The sequence below is a fragment of the Anolis carolinensis genome, chromosome 6 (genome assembly GCF_035594765.1).
Source record: "Anolis carolinensis isolate JA03-04 chromosome 6, rAnoCar3.1.pri, whole genome shotgun sequence".
Lineage (NCBI taxonomy): Eukaryota > Metazoa > Chordata > Lepidosauria > Squamata > Dactyloidae > Anolis > Anolis carolinensis.
Genome location: NC_085846.1, coordinates 31,895,207 through 31,915,975, shown reverse-complemented (window position 1 = coordinate 31,915,975; position 20,769 = coordinate 31,895,207). Strand labels below are relative to the sequence as shown.

At 40.2% G+C, this 20,769-nt stretch overlaps 1 protein-coding gene and 1 long non-coding RNA gene across 2 annotated transcripts in view; one reads left to right on the top strand and one right to left on the bottom strand.

Moving 5' to 3' along the window:
- Positions 1 to 20,769, top strand: part of LOC107983005 (uncharacterized) — a 118,936-nt gene that overhangs the window by 52,758 nt on the left and 45,409 nt on the right. The window lies entirely within an intron of this gene.
- LOC103279244 (keratin, type I cytoskeletal 10) lies at positions 3,953 to 16,214 on the bottom strand. The gene is made up of 8 exons (XM_008113383.3): positions 15,574 to 16,214; positions 11,712 to 11,794; positions 11,373 to 11,529; positions 9,995 to 10,156; positions 9,481 to 9,606; positions 8,031 to 8,248; positions 6,724 to 6,806; positions 3,953 to 4,287 (listed from the first exon to the last, which is right to left on the bottom strand). The coding sequence occupies exons 1-8, from the start codon at positions 16,153 to 16,155 to the stop codon at positions 4,184 to 4,186; spliced, it is 1,515 nt and encodes a 504-aa protein (XP_008111590.1). The 5' UTR covers positions 16,156 to 16,214; the 3' UTR covers positions 3,953 to 4,183.

Sequence of the window (20,769 nt, the reverse complement as noted above, 5' to 3'; positions counted from 1 at the left end):
CATACACCAGGCTCACTCTTATTTAACACCCTCCCCCTCAACAAAGACTCTTGTTTTGCTACAAGTTGCACACCAGGGAGGCCCCAGTGGCGCAGAGGCTTAAATTGCTGAGCTGCGAAACTTTCTGACCGAAAGATCGGTGGTTCAAATCTGGGGAGCGGGGTGAGCTCCCACTATTAGCCCCAGCTTTTGCCAACCTAGCAGTTCGAAAACATGCAAATGTGAGTAGATCAATAGGTACCACTCCGGTGGGAAGGTAACAGTGCTCCATGCAGTCATGCCGGCCACATGACCTTGGAGGTGTCTACAGACAATGCCAGCTCTTCAGCTTAGAAATGGAGATGAGCATCAGTCCATGTCGGACACGACTAGACTTAATGTCAGGAGAAAATCTTTACCTTGACTTCTTAGACTGAATTTACACTGCCAAATAATGCAGTCTGAACTGCATTATATGGATCTACACTGACCATATCATTCAGTTTATACTGCATTACTTGGCAGTGCAGATCCAGCCTTAAATTTCTTCCATATTAGGCGTGGCCATGTAGAATGTCTTTGTAAATATGAGATTTTTTTAACAAACGGCACAACTGGAAACTTTAAATAGAAAGGCCCATCTTGTTAAACCTTTATATTACAATGTGACTGCAATTTGCTTGATTTTATTGTGTCAAATAGTGAAATCCAAGAATTAATTATATCTTAAAATTGAAGCCAAGAGGTTTCGGTTTTTACAACTAGCAGAAATACCAGTTCTCCTCAATTAGAAACTAGTTATTATACTCCAGAAACATCTTCTTCTCTCTGTTATTCATGCTAGTCTTTCTCTCTTTTCAACTCAGCTCATCCATCCTGTACCAGTTAGAAGCCCTCTAGCCGTTTTTCCCAATGCCCTTTTTCTTTAATTCTGGTTTTTATTCTCTACCCCAATGTTTTTCTTTCTCCCTGGTCGTTTCTTCTAGCTCTCCTCACTTCCACTTATCAGGTATCAGAAACCACCAATTTTTCAAATGTCCAGAGCTTAGGTACCTTGCTGCAGAGATGCCCAAAGGCTTTGCAAGAGAATGAACCTTCCAGACCTTCTTCTGATGGAGGATTTGGCACCTAGTGGCTTAAAACGATACTGCAGGCTATAGACCAGTTTTAATTAACAAACGTTAATGAATGCATATTTTTAAAAGCAAAGTAATCCTCAGATACTCGCCCTTAGGGTCCCCTAAATAACTTTGCCAAGTTTCAGGTGACTTGGTTTCACAATCTTGGAACAGCCAGACAGGCAGGCAGACAGTCACATTATTGCTGTGACTATCTTTCAGTGTAAGAGTAGCAGAAAAATTCTGAATTATAATGTTTCTTAGTATTGCGAAGTGTCTTGGCAATAATTTCCTTGTGTGTCCTTTTTGTTGCACCATTCAATATCAAATGTGTTTTAAACCTAAGGGTGAGACATTTCAACACCCTGTTTCTCAATGTTAGTTGTGAATGGAAACCTCCTAAAATAAGGATTCTTGTTAAAATGTGCAGTGCTGAATGTTCCTAAAAAGATTGACTGTAGAAGACAACAGTATCCATTTGTTTAACTTACTGGCATGATGTGACATAGTGGGGATGAGTATAAGGCCCCATCTACACTGCCATGTAATCTAGTATCTGAGTTCAGATTAACTTCATTGAACTGTATTATATGGCAGTGTAGATTCATATAATTCAGTTCAAAGCAGTTAATCTAGAGCAGTGGTTCTCAACCTTCCTAATGCCATAACCCCTTAATACAGTTCCTCATGTTGTGGTGACCCCCAACCATAAAATTATTTTTGTTGCTACTTCATAACTATAATTTTGCTACTGTTATGAATTGTAATGTAAATATCTGAGATGCAGGCTGCATTTTCATTCACTGGAGAAAATTTGGTACAAATACCTGATACACCCAAATTTGAACACTGGTGGGGTTGGGGAGGGGATTGATTTTGTCATTTGGGAGTTGTAGTTGCTGGGATTTATAGTTCACTTACAATCAAAGAGCATTCAGAACTCCACCAATAATGGAATTGAACTAAACTTGGCCCACAGAACTCCCATGACCAACAGAAAATACTGGAAGGGTTTGGTGGGCATTGACAATGAGTTTTGGAGTTATAGTTCACCTACATCCAGAGAGCACTATGGACTCAAACAATGATGGATCTGGACCAAACTTGGCACAAATACTCAACATACCCAAATGTGAACACTGGTGGAGTTTGGCAAAAATAGACATTGACATTATATATATTTTCTGATGGTCTTTGGCAACCCCTCTGACACCCCCCTGGCGACCCCTCCAGGGGTCCCAACCCCCAAGTTGAGAAATGCTGATATAGAATCTGTAACTGGATTATATGGCAGTGTATATCCAGCCAAAGCCCCTTTACATTGCTGTCCTTAACATTCTCTACATAAGGACAGAGCTACTATTTGATCTCTAATTGCATCCCATTCCCATTGTCTTGCTGACATCAGCCATTTATACTTTGATTGACATTTTTAAATCCAGATCAGCAAACATGAAAGATAGCTGGTAATTTTATTGCCAAGTGATATGTTAAGTCATCTGGGGAATGGTTCAATAATTTCTTTCACTGGAGATTAGAGAGATCTCTTGGCATCTAGCCAGTGCCGAACTCTTTAAAGTGGTTGTCTGCACTGTGAGAAAAAGCCTAAAGCAATGGAGGAAAAGGGATTTAAGCAACAACATCTCTGTAGGTTCACTAGGGAGCGGTATTGGTGCATGCAACTGATGTCCTTTTGAAACTATGGACATTTCCTAATGTATTCTGATATGAAGAATTATGCTTCCCAGCGAGGGAACAGACAACTGCAAGAAATTATGCAAAATCAATATTTGCTTTCCCAGAAACTGTTCCATTTGCTTTGTTTCTTCTGAACCTCGCTGTGAATTCTTAATAATTTGGGTATTTAATAAATATGCCACAAATTGAGGGACTATTATATGGAGTATTGTAATTCAATTTGTACTTCGGGATGGGAAGATGGGGCTTTAACTGTGGTCTTAATCATGTCCACATCAGCAATGGTATAGTTCGTTCTGGGATTTGGATCTGAAGGCTAGGACCTTCTACTTTGGGGACTTCAATGCTCACCTACAGAGGGGCAGATGTATGTGTATATATGGAGGCAGGATAATTGTCATTCATATATCAGCAGCCTTGCACTCTGCAATATTTGAAAGTGGTCAGCTTAGAGAAGGCATAAAGGAATTATGGGTTTTCTACATGTTGCTGGGCATCATTTCTTCTCAGTGTTAGCCAGCATGTCCCATGACCATGGATGATGGGAGTTGTGGCCCTGTTATCAGGAGGGCCATGGATTTTCCACTCAGGATGGAAAGAAGTACAACTGTGTTTTTGTTCCTTAAGAATTTACAAGTAGCACTCAAAGTATGTTAAGGATAACTTTTTTTTGCTTCATGTCTTTCCATCTCAGTTTATAACTACCACATGTGTCAACTTTGTCATAGACAACCCTTTAAGTTGGTTGATTATATATATATATATATATATATCTTTTGTTATTAGTTATGTTGTGACCTCTATGGATGTTTTTTTCTTTCAAAATGCCAGAAAACATGGTCCAGGAGTGCCTTCATGGGTCAATGCTGGAAATACATGTCTATATGAAGAAAAACAAGCTTGTTCTCGTGCCATGATATTATTGTTTGAATTATACTGTAACTTTTAAGGAACTCTGTTTAGAGCCCTGGATTTTCCTGATGACATAGTAGCTGCTTTGTGGTTGCTTAAAGAAGATATATCAGTTATGTCCTACCTGAATGACTGAGTTAAGCCGGTACATTACTGGCCTATTGTAACAATAGCTTTGGCATGAGATCTTACATAACTACTGTCCTTTGTATTTTGTGTAATTTTTGGAACATTGCAACTAGATATTTTTAATATGCAAACAGTGAAAAGGTTTATTGAGAAGAAATAGTTTTTGGGGATACATTTCTGGGGATTGCTTCAAGAAAAGGATATAGAGGCAAAGGCACAAAGGCACAAAGAAAAATAGAGTTTCCTTTTTTTTAAAAAAAGAGCGAAAGTGTTTATCTGTATAACTCTTGAAGGCGTTCTTTCCAGCTGGGATATGCGTTAAGAGATCGTTGACACTTTTCTGGTGTTTATGTTGCTTGCTTCTCCTCAACCGATTTGACCTGAGATGAAACGACTCTGCCGTCAACGATTTCTTCCACAACTGTCTTAATCTTTCTGGTTTTCTTGGATTCTAGAATTTAAAACAAAGTTGAAATATAGTCACATAGGTGATCAAAATAGATTTTTTGTCATGTCTTCTGTTAGCGTGTGTTATTCTGTGCCTTTTAAAAAAAAAATAGAAGCAGACCATTATTAAACATCCATGTTACAGGCTTGTGATTTTGACAAAATAGGGTGATAGTGGATTTGCAGGTTAGAAATGGATAGCTGCCAATTCTTTACAATGCAGATGGGTGAGAGTTGTTTAAAGTACAGCATAGGAGTGGTAGCTGACTCATTTCTCTCCCATAAATTGATTTTCCACTCATGTATTTTTTCCTAGTGAGTATTTGTGCATTGAAGGAACCCCACTAAGCAGAGGAGAAAAAACAGGTGGGGAAAATACAACTGAGGGGCCTTCCACACAGCCATATAACTCAGAATATCAAGGCAGAAAATTCCATAATATCTGCTTTGAACTGGGTTATCTGAGACCACACTGCCATATATTCCAGTTCAAAGCAAAAAATGTGGAATTTTATTCAGCTGTGTGGGAGGGGACTAAGAAAAGAGATCTTTCCCCGCATATTTTAAACACTTTCCTCCATTGGGGGATTGGGGGGCAAGCGAATATGAGTTCTAAATATCATTTTGGTATATTTACTGTTTTTACCATACTGTTAATATTTAATTGTTTTTGATCAGGAACCACTTGACCTGGGACCACTTTGATCAGGGACCATTTTGACCAAGGACCACTTTGATGAAGGACCCCTCTCTAACATTAGTACTAAAGGGGTTACAAATCAGTTTTTGGTCAACTTTAGATTCGGTTTGGTTATTTGGGGTGCTGATTCAGAAAATTGCATTGGATAAGCCACATCAGCTCTAGTTTCTGATGCAGAACATATGCCATCCAGTAGCCACCATCTGCTTGTCCACAGAAAACCATATTTAATACTGTAATCTAGAGCTGATGTGGTCTATAAATTGCAATTTTCGGAATCAGCACTCCAAATAACCCCAGAAACAGGCCTAAAAACGAAGACACCAAGGCGCCCCCGCTTCCAGGCACCACCTGGAACGGCTCCACTCAGGGGGGGGGGGAGGAGGAGGAGGAGGAGGAGGAGGAGGAGGAGGAGGAGGAGGAGGAGGAGGAGAAGCAGCAGTCAGGAGGCTTGTTGTTGCACCTTTCGTGGGTAGTCAGCCTCTCCCCTCCCAATATCCCTGTTGCCTCGGCCACTATAAGAGGGTTTAATGAGACAAGTCACTCTTATTGCAATGGTGCAGTAACGGTGAGGCTTTGGACTATATTTTAGTTCTTGGGGACCACTGGTGGTCCACGGACCACAGGTTGGGGTCCACTGAGTTAGACTAATGAAAACAACATACATTGGAGACTTCTATAATGCATTGTTGAGAATGAATATCAAAAATGTTTACGTTAGTTGCTTATAAAAAACACACACATTAGAGACAACATTATTCTTTCAGAAAGCATACATTCATATGGTATAATTTTTAATGCTAGTAAATATGGGTCCAGAGATAAAGGATGCCTGGTGAGACACAAATAAGTTTAATGGCTATTCTTTTTCTCTGCTCCAGGGAATTTCAAGGGATCTAGTCTTGTGAGTTTAGGGTACTAATGAACATTTATGTATTGGGTCATTTCTAGTGGCCAAAAGTTGAAATAAATATTTTGGCTATAACATTTATTTATTTACTTACTGTATTTCTACCCCACTCTATCTCACCCCAGAGCAGCTTGTAGTTTTGGAATGTCCGGAATCATTAGTCAAGGCCATGATATCTGGAGAATTATGGGAATATGAATGCCCCCAAAGTAATACCTAAATCTAGCTGATGTGATTTCCATTCCCAATGTATTTTGCCAGTGGGTGGGATAGTATTCAACTACTTCTATAAAAAGTATGGATTCATGGGGGATGCTTTCCAAGATCCCCATAGATATTTGAAACTGTGGCTAATAGCAAACCCTATATTTTGACTATAATTGGGCTAGATGCATAACATAGAATTGCAGTGGAGAACCTAAAGAAATCCACAGATACTTTGGGGAAGATGGTGGTGATGGTATATTTTGAAGTGGGGGTAAATGAAATAAGGTACAGTATATCAAATCCCTGGATAAAGGGGTAATGCTGTATTTCATTTTTTCTCAGACTGGTCACTGTACACAGTGCATTATGTCTTGACATCTGCACATTTCCAAGACACCCAGTGCATTTGGGCCATGCTCAGAACCATAATTAAAATGTCCACGAACATACTTGTTAGTAATTGAGGCAAGTGTATAAAGATGCAAATGTTAATGGAAATATTATGCAAAGAAAGGCTTTCATACTAAAATACACATGGCAGTTAAATTAGTGTCAACTTGCATTAATTCTACAGTGTAGATAGACCCACAATGTTTCTAATGGATACATGTGTTTAAAATTACCTGTGCCAGAGCCTCCTGAACCCGTAGAACCATAACTTGTAGATCCATAACTTGTAGATCCATAAGATACCCCGGATCCAAAGCTATTATAAAAGAAAACATATACATTTTAGGATAATATCCTGAAAGTCAATTCGCTATTTTCTAGAAATGTTTTTTGTGTCATATTTCAAAGTTGTGATTGTGACCATACCATGTTTAGAAGGAGAAGAACAGGCAAAAACCAAACAGACAAATAAGAAAAGCAGATCAAAGCATTAATATTAATGAAACAGAGAAAGCTGTTTTGTATCCATTACTTGTCCATAGTGCCACGCACACATAACACAGTCATTTCCATAAACTGAACCTAGACTACCAAGATCTGGAATGATAGTGAACTGATACTTTACATGTGTATGTGCATGTGCCTTCAAATTGTGTGCTAATTTATAGTAACTCCAAGGATTTAATAGGGCTTTCCTGGGCAAGGAATACTCAGAGGTGGTTCTACCAGTTCCTCTGAAATATAGCCTACAGCACCTGGTATTCAGTAACAGTCTCCCATCCTACTACTAAGCAGGGCTGACCCTTAGCTTCCAATATGAGAGAGGATCTGCTGCCTTTAGGGTATTTAATCCCTGATACAGTTCATGGTTTTACATAAACCTCTTCCTCTTATATAGTTTTTAGAAATTATTCTGGAGCAGAAGATACCAGTATGTAATGATCTCATCATAAACATTTTGTTTGTCATCTAAAATTGAATATTCCATAATCAATTTTAATTATTTTTCCAGACATAATGAATTGGGGGTAGAAAGGAAAAAGCATAAGGGTGTGGGAATCATTTTTCCATCACAGCCCCCATATTAGGATAGAAAGGCTGAAAGAGACCCAGCAGAAACAATAATGAACTTGGGGGCTGTATATGTCTTCAGTCCACACAGTATTTACACTCTTGGCTTTAAGACTAGCAGATTTGTTATACCACAGACTTTTAATATACAGTTAACCTTTTATATCCATCAATGTGGTATCTTTAGATTGAAGAATTTATGGCTTGAAAATATTTTTTAAGTTCAAAAAGCAAACTTTGAATTTGCTATTTTATATAAGGAGCACTATTTTACTATGCCAATGTATAGAATGAAACCCAGCATGTGATATCCACATATTCCCGGAACTAAACTTGGAAAGATACCAACAACCCACTATACTAGGCTATGATATCTCATTACAGATCTGTTATAAAACTGCCTGTTCTTGTTTCTGATTTGAAGACATGCTTCTTTCCATGCCACCAGTTTGTGTTATGTCTTCCTTACCCTCCCTCTCCATCCAGTAGGCGCCGGTAGGTTTCAATCTCCTGCTCCAGACGTGTCTTGATCCCCAAAAGGTGTTGATAATCTGAATTCTGGTTCTCCATGTCAGCACGCAGCTGCAGAAGTTGTTCCTCTAAGCCAGCTATCTGGCTCTGAATTTGGGCGAGCTGATCACAATAGTTACGTTCTGTTTCCGCCAAAGTGCCTTCAAGGGATTGTTTCTGTAAGCAGGGGGAAGAGAAAATTATTTTAACATTTATTAAGCTCCAGGAAAGTGTTGTTTGGTTGTCGTAGTTGTTGCCAATACTACAATATGGCCCCTCATATCTGTGGGACCTTCATTTGTCCTCTTCTGACAAAATTTAATCAGACAAATCAGATACATTCCACAATACACAAAATTCAAACAAGGCTTAGCAAAAATAAACAGTTCACTCTAAGTTTAGCACCAAGTAGCTTGAATAGAACCTTTCTAGGCATTTTCTAGGTTCTCCAGTATGATCCTATGGTATTCTTGGGCCAGAAGTCCTTAATTTCAATAGGATTTGCTACATTTTCTTCTTTTTTTTTACATGACGTTTGCGAACATATCCCCATGGATATAGGCACCGCACTATATTATGAAAGAATAGTTTAAGCAATGGTGTCAGCGGAGAACCAGATTTGATCTTCTGTCCCTGAACTAGAGCCACTCTCCCTCCTCAACCATGGTCCAATCTAGGATACTGTCTCTGCGTGAGCCATTTAAACTTGAATAAGCCATTCATACAGATGTTATTGAATTAACTAAATGGTGTGACATTTACTTTGGCAGAAAGACACCCATAAATGCGCTTGCTGCTGCTTGTTTAAAAACCATTACCATTGTTGTTTGTCTTGTAAACCTTTTGAATTATTGCTTTTGATTCTTTCTTCACTGCTTTGTCCTCCTCCTTTTATGTTTTGGCTTCCTTTTCTTTTTCCTTGGGCCGTTAGTATTTCTATTTTCTGTTGATCGTCATGACTCCATTTTTGAATACTGGGTTGCCAATCTGAAAACTGCAGCTGGCTTCTATTGCTTTAATGATTGTTCAGAAAAAGAAATGTTAGCAGAGATTGCTTGTCACTCAACTAGGTAACAAGCAACATCTTCTGCGATTCCCTCTTCTTCACAATCAAATGTAGAGGTGCCAGCTTCAGCTTTTACTCTGGCAACCCTATATGAGACATCCAGATGCTCAACATTTCTTTACAGTAGCTCAGAATGTGGCTCAAATCAGGACTATAACAGGATGGAGATGCACTGGATTTGCAGAGTTAGCTAGCACAAAATATGGTGGACATATTTGCTGGCCTGGAAATGTTTCTGGCAATCAGATGTATTCTTTTTGAAATAATTCATGGTGATGTCAGTGCACATCCCTATTTCTGCCATTTTGAAGCACTTTAGCTGGCTTGATATAAGTGCACCTACCATGGCAAGTTGAGCCTGAAGTTCCAATTCCAGCCCTTGTAGAGTCCTCCTCAGGTCTGTAATTTCAGTCTTGCCTGTGCTTAACTGATCCACATTTGCAGAGATCTCTTGCCTGAGAGCGCCAACCTGAGACAGATATATTTAATGAAGGGTTGAGTAATTGCAATACAATCAGGGGATACATTTCTGTCCCCAAGACCACATGAGCTGCATGGGATAGGATTGGACTGGATGGCCCTTGTGGTCTCCTCCAAACCATGATTCTGTGGTTCTGTGAACTGCCCTAAATGTCTGCGCTATCCCCATTTAAAACACCCCTCCCCCAAAGCTGGAAGAAACTGAAAGTCCCCTTTGGCATTTTAAAACAAGTATTTGCTAATATTAAGCTGCACAGGGTGGTATGATAAGTCAAGAAATGAAATGGGCCTTAAAATTAGCTCTCTTGCCTACCTGCTGAGCTTGAGTAATTTTAACATTTTTTGTGATTCAGAATGTGGGTAGAAACATTTCTTGCCTGTTTGTTGAATTGATCTTCTGCCTCTTGACGATTCTTCTCCGCAAGTTCCTCATATTGGGATCTCATGCTATTCAAAAGTTTAGTCAAGTCAACTCCTGGAGCAGCATCCATTTCAACACTGACATCTCCACTAGATGCTCCTCGGAAGCTCTTCAGTTCCTGTAGTAGGAGAAGGCAAATAGATTAGTTAACAGCCTGCAAGAGAATCCAAGCCACAGAACTACAACAGGCCACACAAGAATGGGGGTGATAATATATGTTATTGATATGGCAAAATGGACATATAGGATATAATATGAACTAGCACAATGTAGTGAGTGTTGGACAAGGGTTCTAGGAGACAGGGTTCTAATCCCCACTCAGTCATGGGAACCCATAAAGTGAGACAAATACAGTAGAGTCTTGCTTATCCAACCTTAGCTTATCCGACATTCTGTATTATTTGACGCGCTTTGGCTGCTTCTGGCTTGGAAGAAGAAAAACATGGCCCTTCTTCCTCAGAGAATTGCAATGAGGCTCTCCTTCCTTCCTTCCTCTCTTCCTTCTTTGGCCCCTGCTCTGGACTCTGATTCCCTCTTTGCTGTCTCTCTCTCCCTGGGGCCTCTCATTCAGCCCAAGTGAGGCTTTGGGGAAGCAGCTTCCGTGTGTGTAAACTGGGAGCCCTGCTGAGGCTGCCCACTGCCCTGGCTGCTCCGCTGGCCTTGCTCTCTGGCGCTCCTGACCTCGAAGCCCATCCTCACCTCATCCCTCCTGCAGCCCCGCCCCCTCTTTTTCGCTTTCTCTCTCTCTCTCTCTAGCAGCAGAAATGTTTGCTTTATGGAAAAGGGAGGGAAAGAAAGAAAGAGAGCAGGCACTGAAGGCAGGAGGCAAGGAAGGGGGGGATCACGTATGGGAGGAGCCTGGGAGTGATGTCAATAGCCCCTCCCCCCGCTCTAACTTGATTGTGTAAAGAAGGCAAATGCATATTTATTAAAGCTATATTTGTGTGCTTTTTATTTGACCACCAGATGGCAGGCACAGATGACATTAGGGTGGAAAGAAAAAATCACAATCTTATGCTAGAAGTTCATTATCTGGAAGCACTTTTGAGAATTTTTACTCAACCTCTTTCATAAATCGCATGTCAGCATAGTGCATATTTTTACTTTCATCCCACCAAATTTGACCTTTGCTTTCAAGGAATAATGGTACTGTTAGGGAAGGCCAACTCCTGTTTTGAGGGGTACTCTGATACCAGAATCTCCACAAAACCAATAATGCGTCATGACTATTTTCCCAACTCTTGCATAAGACCCTTGACTTTAGCATTGGATTTTTGCAAATGTTGCAACATGAGAAGGATCACAACACACAGTTCCATCTAGTGTCCCCTTACCTCCTCATGGTTCTTCTTGAGATACGCAAGCTCCTCGTTCAGACCTTCGATTTGAAGCTCCAGGTCAGACCTATGCATGGTTAAGTCATCCAAGACTCTCCTCAGGCCATTGATGTCATTCTCCACATTCTGGTGCAGGAAGAGTTCATTTTCATACCTTGAAAGTGAATTTAAAAATGGTATGTATTATAGTACACTAAAGAATGAGGCAACCCCACCATAAAGAAAGGCAGTGATCTGCTGATCCTGTCTCTTTCAGACCATTTTAAGGTTCTGTGGCTGAAACAGAAAAGTTGAACATCACTGATCAACCTTCTTCATCAGGAAATGAGTACTTACTTGAGTTTGAAATCATCAGCAGCCAGGCGGGCATTGTCAATTTGCAAGACGATCCCAGCATTTTCAATGGTTTGTCTAAGAATCTAAAATCAAACAAAAAGACAGCTGAACTAAAATCTAGAAATCATAACTGTCCTCTGTGATACTTTTTAGCACTGAATACTTTATATTAAGTTGCACAATATTTTGTTCACAAGGACTGCTGATATTTTGGGGAGAAGTTGATGCCTGGATGTACACTATGAACTCCTTATCTTCAGACACAATATCCATGGTTTCACTTAGCCATTCTTCAAAAATGTTCCCTCCCAGAGGCGTTGTGGGTCTAGTGCTATTTTGTGTTATGTATCTGGTCTTAGTATATTCAAAATATGGGCATTTACTGTTATTCGTGGTTTCTGATATCCATAGAGGAATCCTGAAATGGATCCCCATTGGATATAAGAGTCGTATTGTATACTCTGTTCACAGAGAGACACAGCAATGCACAAATGGATGGCCATCTGTTCGGAATGCTTTTGCCATGCTTTCCTGCACTGCAGAGAGTTGGACTGGATGGTCCTTGTGGTCTCATCCAACTCTATGATTATATGAAATGTAATCCTACCAATTTTACTCTACCAAGCGTATAAATCGTAGTGCCTCAGCTTTCGGATTTGCTAAGCACAGTTCAGTTCGCTGCCTCACTAGCTCTTTTGCAACAGTTTTCAGGAATGCACATTTAAACCAAAAAGGTCATCTTGGAAAAATAAATAGGCAGTAAATTTTAGATAGCAAAACTGGGGAAACAACTCTCATATGACAGTCAGCTACACTGATTATATGAATTTCTGAAGGATATTTAGTTTATCTTTGTTTTTATTTAATGGTAAGGATGGAACAGCAGAGATGGATCTCCGTAGAGAATCGGCTACAGCCTCAAGTATGAGATTTTGTTATTTGATTATAGTATTATTTATTTATTTTATTTACAGCATTTATATTCCGCCCTTCTCACCCCGAAGGGGACTCAGGGCGGATCACATTACACATATAGGCAAACATTCAATGCCTTGACATAGAACAAAGACAAGACAAATGCAGGCTCCGAGCTGGCCTCGAACTCATGACCTCTTGGTCAGAGTGATTGGTCTCAGCTGGCTGCTCACCAGCTTGCGCCACAGCCCAGTATGATCCCAATATCCAGGGTATCAGTTTCCGCAGTTTCATTTATCCACATTTTCCAAAATATGTCCTTTCTAGGTCCTTTAGGATGGGTCTACGGTTTACTTAGACTAAAGGTCTTTTATTTTGGTTAGGGGTTCACAATAATCTATGGTTTTGCATAGCCACAAAAAAATCGAATATACAAGGATCATACTGTATTTGATTGTGTTTATTTATATCATAACTTTCTTCCAAAATTGGCACTCAAAGAGACTTCCAAAAATTTAAACATATATAACTGCAATAATATAATTAAAAACACTGCGTTGATTCTCCCTTCTTTAGCTGTTCAAAGTTGCTGAAGATGAAAAAGAGAGAGAAAGGGAGTGACAGAAGATAGTTAATATCCAAGATGTGCTCATTTAAAAAGTATAATAGTATATTCCCATTTCTTTAGAAAGTCTTTCCTCTTTCCTGTTATCTTTTGTTGTATTCATTTCACCCAAGCATCAGGAGCTTCTGGTGGTGCAATGGGTTAAACCCTTGTGTCAGCAGGACTGCTGACCAAAAGGTCAGCAGTTCGAATCCAGGGAGCGGGGTGAGCTCCCATCTGTCAGCTCTAACTCCCCATGCATGGACATGAGAGAAGCCTCCCACGGAATGGTTAAAACATCTAACATCTGGGTGTCCCCTGGACAAAGCCCTTGAAGACAGCCAATTCTCTCACATCAAAAGTGACTTGCAGTTTCTCAAGTCGCTCCTAACATTAAAAAAAACCCCCTGCTGTCCCTAACAATCTCCATTGTTTTCATCCTCTTTCTTCATTTCTTTCCGCATCCATCCTGGCCAGTCCTGTCCTTGATCCCTCTTCTCCCCATTTTGATAAGGACTCCTCTTAACATTTTTCCTGATGTGTGTTTTTACATGTCTGGGATTTCCCACTGCAGATGTCATACACACTTCAACAGCCAATTCTCTCACACCAGAAGTGACTTGCAATTTCTCAAGTCGCTCCACACACACACACACACACGCACGCACGCACACACACACACACACACACACACAAATCCAAGCACATGGATAATCTGCAGTTTTAATGGTCGGTGGTTATCCTGATTGGTAGAGCCTGTACATTTTAGCTCCAAAAACAATTTTTCCAAACTCTGTTTTTTGCCATTAAAATGTCATGTTCCAAAATCTCATAATTTAAATTACAGTTCCTCTTGCAACTCTTTCACATCTTCTATCCATCCTTTCAGATTAGCCATCTACATTTAAAACTACTATTCTTGTTGTTGTTTTTTTTGGCGGGGGGGTGTTTGTTTTTTAAAAACCCATACTATTCTCATCCAGAATTTCTACAATTATCTAGGCCAGGTAGTTCTGCAGTGTTGTATAGAGTGGATCAGTTTCCACAGGCAGTTGGTTTTGGGTGACATTAAAAGGCAGGAAATGGTCAGTTATTTAATTTAATATTGTGGCTTTTTATGATGGAGGACAGGTATTGCCTGTATCAAAATATTTCAGATGATTCTGGGTACTATGATTTGGAGGGATTTCAGGCAGGAGAGGGTTGGAGAGGGAACGGGACTGAAAGCATATTCCCTTCTGCTTAATTAGACTGATAGTTTAGATGCAGAGCACAGAGTTTCCACATAGGTGAATATTCAATATCTTCAGGCACTGCTGAGTAAGCAGAGATTAGGCAAGTTACTTTTTTGGGTTACACCCCAGAATCCCCCATCTAGCATGCCAAATGATTTTCTTAGCTCAGACGATGAGGGAGGAGTATGTAGAATCACTTCCATCAGGGAAGACACTTTTGACCAGTGTTCTAACTCTGAAAATCATCTCCCTATGTAAGGAGCCCCCAGTGGCGCATCAGATTAAACCACTGATCTGTTGAACTTGCTGACCAAAAGGTTGGTGGTTTGAATCCGGGGAGCTGGGTGACCTCCCACTGTTAGCCCCAGCTTCTGCTAACCTAGCAGTTTGTAAACATGCAAATGTGAGTAGATCAATAGGTACTGTTCCAGCAGGAAGGTAGTGGCACTCCATGCAGTCGTGCCGGCCACATGACCTTGGAGGTGTCTGCGGACAACGCTGGCACTTCAGCTTAGAAATGGAGATGAGCACCAACCTTCAGAGTTGGACACAATTAGACTTAATGTCAGGAGAAAACCTTATCTTTACCTATGTAAGAAAAACAGCTGCTCCAATTAAAAACTAATATTCTCCACCAACTCTGTGAATGATCACAGAAAGCTACTTTTAGTGCCCTCACCACTTTACGTATGTTGGCCAGAATGATTTTGTAGAATTTAACCTTGAGATATCTAGTCTGCTTTGATTAAATCTTGAATTCAAGGTGGCTTCCTTTGCTTAACAGAAGATAGTTACTTGCAGGTACTTGTAGCTACCAGTTACTTGCACTGTGAGCATTGAACTATTGCTAGAAATCAAGATTTTGCTTTGAAGGTGTTCACAGATCCAAGCATTGTCAATAACTTTCAAATGCCCAAGGCTGACAATTTCTTTATGAAATTTCTCAAGTAGACAACAATTTCAACCCTCCTACCTCTGAGAGTATTAATTAATTTGGGGATTTTGAAATGCCTACACATTTATATTGTATATTGCCTTATAACTAAATTGTAATTGGGCAGAGTGTTAATTGCAGACAATGAATATCAATAGCACACAGATTACTTACTTTGCCCCGCAGATCTTCAATGATGTTAAAATACTTGGTGTAGTCTCGGCTGGTGTCAGGGATGCTGCACTTTGCATACCAATCCTTGATTTTGAGTTCAAGCTCGGCATTTGCCTCTTCAAGAGCATGCACCTTGCCCAGGTAGTTCGCAAGGCGATCATTAAGATTCTGCATGGTGTGCTTCTCATCACCAGAGAGAAGACCACTATCTCCCCCTCCAAAGCCACCACCAAAGCCACCTCCATGACCACCACCAAAGCCACCTCCATGACCACCACCAAAACCACCTCCATGGCCACCACCAAAACCTCCTCCATGGCCACCACCAAAGCCACCTGCAAAGCTGCTACTAGAAAAGCCTCCACCAAAGCCCCCACCAGAGCCTCCACCCAAGCCACTTCCATATCCCCCTGCAAGGCTTCCTCCAGCATAGCCTCCTCCACTGTATCCCCCTACAAATTTGGATCCGCTGCCAAATCCTCCACCGCTAGACAATCTGACAGACCCTCCACCACCACCTCCGCCAACACTGTATGAGGAAAGCTGTCGGGAAGAGCCCGAAGTCAGGAGGGAGAGAGACATAGCGTCTGAGCAAGAAGTATAGCGTGTCCTGTTCAAGCGAGAGCAAGCCAACTAGGAAGAGTGTGCCGAGTTGGTGGGCTTCTGATATTTATATAGCCTTCAAAGGGTGTATCTTTTCCTCCCTGGTCTCAGCAAAAGGAATCTGTTGCCAAGTCAATGTCTTAATAGCCATAATCAGATAATTGTTTTGTCTAATTAAAAAAACATGTTACCAAGTCCAGCTTTGTAGAAATGTGTATCCCTGGGGTTTTTGTTATGCCAAATTTCTGGATGGAACCAAGTGGAACAGAGCCAAATGTACTTTTCTTTTTATCTTTTAAATTTTGATGAGCAGCCCTTTTTCTTTCTTTCCCTTTCTGCCCCCCTCCCCTTTCTTTTAACTTAAATTGGATAGCATTCTCTTGAACATACCAAGCCTGCAGGCATAACCCTTCTAATTGGAAGAGGAAGCCAAACAATGCTGCAGGTGACATGTATCAACAACACATATGCTAGGATGTACTTACTGAGTTCCTTAAAAAAATCCCAGCAGTGAAACAGATCTCAAATATCTTGTTAGGCTTTGGCACAAAACTGCAAATTTGCCTAATTTATTAACTGCGCACATTCTTGGACGATGATTAAAAAAAATTGATGTTAAATCTGAAGTCTTAATTTGATGTATAGCCTGTCCTTGCACGTTTGAAGAGGCTGGAATTCCTATTAGTAGATAAAAGAATTCCTCTGCAATCCAGGATTCAGAAGATAGCAAGTTAATTCATATATAGATCTCCATAGCTTTACTACTCATCTTTTCTCAGAATTCCTTTGCTGCTGCTGTTCCAAAGCAAAATGCTGATTTTACAATTGCTTTTCTTTGTTTCTTCATGCTCACCATTTTTGTTTTAAATTCCCAGTACATATTTATACTAAAAGTCCACCCTTCCTAAAGACAATTTTCTTCTTTTGGGGTTTCTGTAGGCTGATTTGATTTAAATGCATGGGGAACTGAGGGTGCATCTACACTGTAGAACTAATACACTTTGATATCACTTTAGCTGCCATGCTAAACGGAATCATGGGAGTGTAGTTTTAGGTGATCTTCTCTGCCAAAGGGTGCTAGTGTCTCATCACATCAAACTCCAAATCCCAGACCCCCTATCATTGAGCCATGACAGATAAAGTGGTGTCATACTGCATTGACTCAAAAGTGTAGATGCAGGCTGAGCTTAACCTATTCCCCAAAAGCTTGGTCATTGTGCAATTTTGTTTATCTGTCATATTTGCTAATAATGCAGTGTCTGACAAGATGCATGCTATTGTGTGCTGGACAAATTGCATTCACACTGGTTCAATATTATCTTGTATGTAAATGAGCAATAATTCAGTGTTTTACATCAGTTCATTTACACATCTCTGGGGATGAGACATTGGTGAAAATATAACAGTTATGTACTCTATGAGTAACACTTCTTTATCTCTTTCATTTTGGGGGAGTATAAAGATATATGCACACAATGTTTGGCTTTTCAATTCACACATTTCTATTGTAATGGAGAAAATTGGGAAATTAATCAAATACAATTTGAACACATTGCAGTATTTACTTTTACAGTAAATGCTTACTTCTACAGTAACAACTGTTCATTGTTCCTCAGATTGAAACCCTTTACCCATCCCCAACATATTTGTCATATGTTTAAGATTCAAACTCAAGCATCTGGGGGCAGATCAAATCTCATTCTGAATTTCCAATAATGATATGTCAACTTGGACAGAGGAACAGGAATGGCAATTTGTGTCCCAGTAAATGTTATCAGTGGTTCTCAGCCTGGAGTCACCAGGTGTTTTTGGCTTTCAACTCCCAGAAATCCTAACACTTGGCAAACTGGCTGGGATTTCTGTGTTAGATTGTAGCTCTTATCATCCTTCAGCATTTGCTGTTGGGAACGGCAGTCCAACAATGCTTAGAAGTACATGAAATTGCCTATTTCTTGGTTAGCAGCATGCAACAGTTACAGATTCTACAAATCATGTTCTGATAAAAAGTTATACATACACATCTGATCACTTTGATCCTATTATGGTATATAATAAAAATAGATAGGAACTGTCACTTGTGGCTATGAGGAGCTGCTTAAACAGCTGGGTACATTTAACTTGCAGAAGAGAAGGCTGAAAGAAGACCTCATAGCCATGTATAAATATTTGAAAGGATCCCCTAAGGAAGACTGGGACTCAGAGCAATGGATTCAAATTACAGGAAAGGAGATTCCACTTGAATATTACAAAAACTTTCTGACCGTAAGAGCTATTTAATAGAGGAACTCACTCCCTTGGAGTGTGATGGAAGCTCCTTCCTTGGAGGCTAGAAGGTCATTTGTCAGGGGGACTTTGATGGTGCTTTTCCTGCATTGCAGGGGGTTGGACTACATGGCCCACGTGGTTTCTTCCAACTCCATGATTCTGATTCTATGATTCTATGCGGTTCTGTCTCCTCCCTTAATACCATCAATGTTTGCTTTCCTTATATCTACCACTTTGCATACTTCTCCATTTCCCAGTATTGGTCCTGGCTTATTTGGAAAGGGCTTTTGTGCAAGACATTTTACATAGATCTTCTTTCTAGGAGGCTCAGATCATTGCTTCCATTGCTGTCCATTGACATCTCTTCTGATCCCACTTTCCATACTTACTTTCATTAAAATCATAGAGTTGGAAGAGACCTCGTGGGCCATCCAGTCCATCCCCCTGCCAAGAAGCAGAAAAATGCATTCAAAGCACCCCCAACAGATGGTCATCCAGCCTCTGCTTAAAAGCCTCCAAAGAAGGAGCCTCCACCACACTCCGGAGCAGAGAGTTCCACTGCTGAACAGCTCTCACAGTTAGATAGTTCCTCCTAATGTTCAGGTGGAATTTACTTCCCTGTAGTTTGAAGCCATTGTTGTGTGTCCTAGTCTCCAGGGCAGCAGAAAACAAGATTTCTCCCTCCTCCCTATGACTTTCCCTCACATATTTATACTATGATTCTATGATTCTGTCCTCAAGGACTTCAACTTGTAAATCCCTAACTCAATGTCCAGGAAGGTTGAAGTGTTCTGCAATTGGTTGTGGAGTATTGCCATTTCTAATGTCAGGTTTGTATCCAGTAATTCTCTTGCATAAATACTGCCATGCTTGTATAACATAGCGTGTAGTGGGGCATTGCTGGCATAGGATGTCATTTTGAAGGAAAAAATAAATAAATGTACCTCTAATGTTGAGAGTGATGCTTTGGCCCTTGTAATATTGCTCCTGGAGTAGATGTGAGGACATAGTTGGATCTGGGTTTGTGACAGTGTTGTAATGATGGAGAACATTCTTTACACTACCCCCCCCCCCCCAATCATGGTGCTTTGAAAGTTTGCAATTAATGCAGAGGATCCCGTGTTATTATTACAATCTGTGTTCCTGAAGAAGCTTTGAACATCTGGTTTGTCACAAGAGCAGAAAAGATAATCCAGGTGAATCTAAAAGACAGGTTATTTGCTTTATTTGGATTCATTCTATTTCTGCTTCTCATTTTATTCCTTCTGCAGATGAATAGCAAGTTGAAACACACCTCGTCATTGAGAAAGCATGATTTTTTCCCCTAGACAAACATTTTGATGATGAAAGCCTTACACTTATCAATTACAAGCATGTGTAAAGGGATAGGCGTATACCCTATTACTTTGGCAACAGTTAGCTTGAAAACCGAAAGCTGTTTCTATCTAAATCAGTGGTTCCTAACTTTTTTTCTTTTTTTTTTCTTTTTTCTTTTTTCTTTCTTTTTTTTTTTTTTTTACCAGAGACCACTCTCCAACATTAGTACCAAAATCAGTTTTTGGTTAACTTTAGATTTGGTTTAGTTATTTTGGGAGCTGATTCAGAAAATTGCATTGGATAGACCACAGCAGCTCTAGTTTCTGATACAGAACATATGCCATCCAGTGATCGCCATCTGCTCGCCCACAGAAAACCATATTTAATAATCTAGAGCTGATGTGGTCTATCCAATGCAATTTTCTGAATCAGCACCCCAAATAACCCCCGGAACAGGCCTAAAAATGAAGACACCAAGGCGCCACTTCCAGTCACCACATGGAACTGTTCCACTCGGGAAGGGAGGAGGAGGAGAAGCCGCAGTCAGGAGGCTTGTTGTTGAGCCTTTAGTGGGTAGTCAGCCTCTCCCCTCCCGACATCCCCATTGCCTCGTCACTATAAGAGGGTTTCACGAGACCAGTTGCTCTCGTTGCAACGGTGTAGTAACTGTGACGTCGTGGACCATATTTTAGTTCTTGAGGATGACTGGTTGTCTACGGACCACAGGTTGGAAACCACTGATCTAAATTATATGTAACTATTTGTAAGACTGTGCTTAATACATGTTCAACATTTTAATTGTATTTTACTAGGCCTGTTTTTTGTAGTTCTAACTTCCAAGTCCAGCTCTAAAAAGGGAAGTATCTGTCATATCCAGGGTGTTTATATGAAGCAGCTCTGAAGGATGTTCACAGAAAATCAGGTTTACTTCAGGTTTTGATGAGTCCGAATGGATGAGAATTTTCTTTCAGTTCTTTATTTTAAATGATAATTTGTCATCTTCACAAATGT

Coding starts and splice junctions, on each gene's coding strand:
- LOC103279244 (XM_008113383.3), bottom strand. CDS start 16,155: ATGTCTCTCTCCCTCCTGACTTCGGGCTCTTCCCGACAGCTTTCCTCA. Junction 11,530..11,711: donor GCTGATGATTTCAAACTCAA/GTAAGTACTCAT, acceptor TTCACTTTCAAG/GTATGAAAATGAACTCTTCC. Junction 4,288..6,723: donor TTCAGGAGGCTCTGGCACAG/GTAATTTTAAAC, acceptor TTTAAATTCTAG/AATCCAAGAAAACCAGAAAG.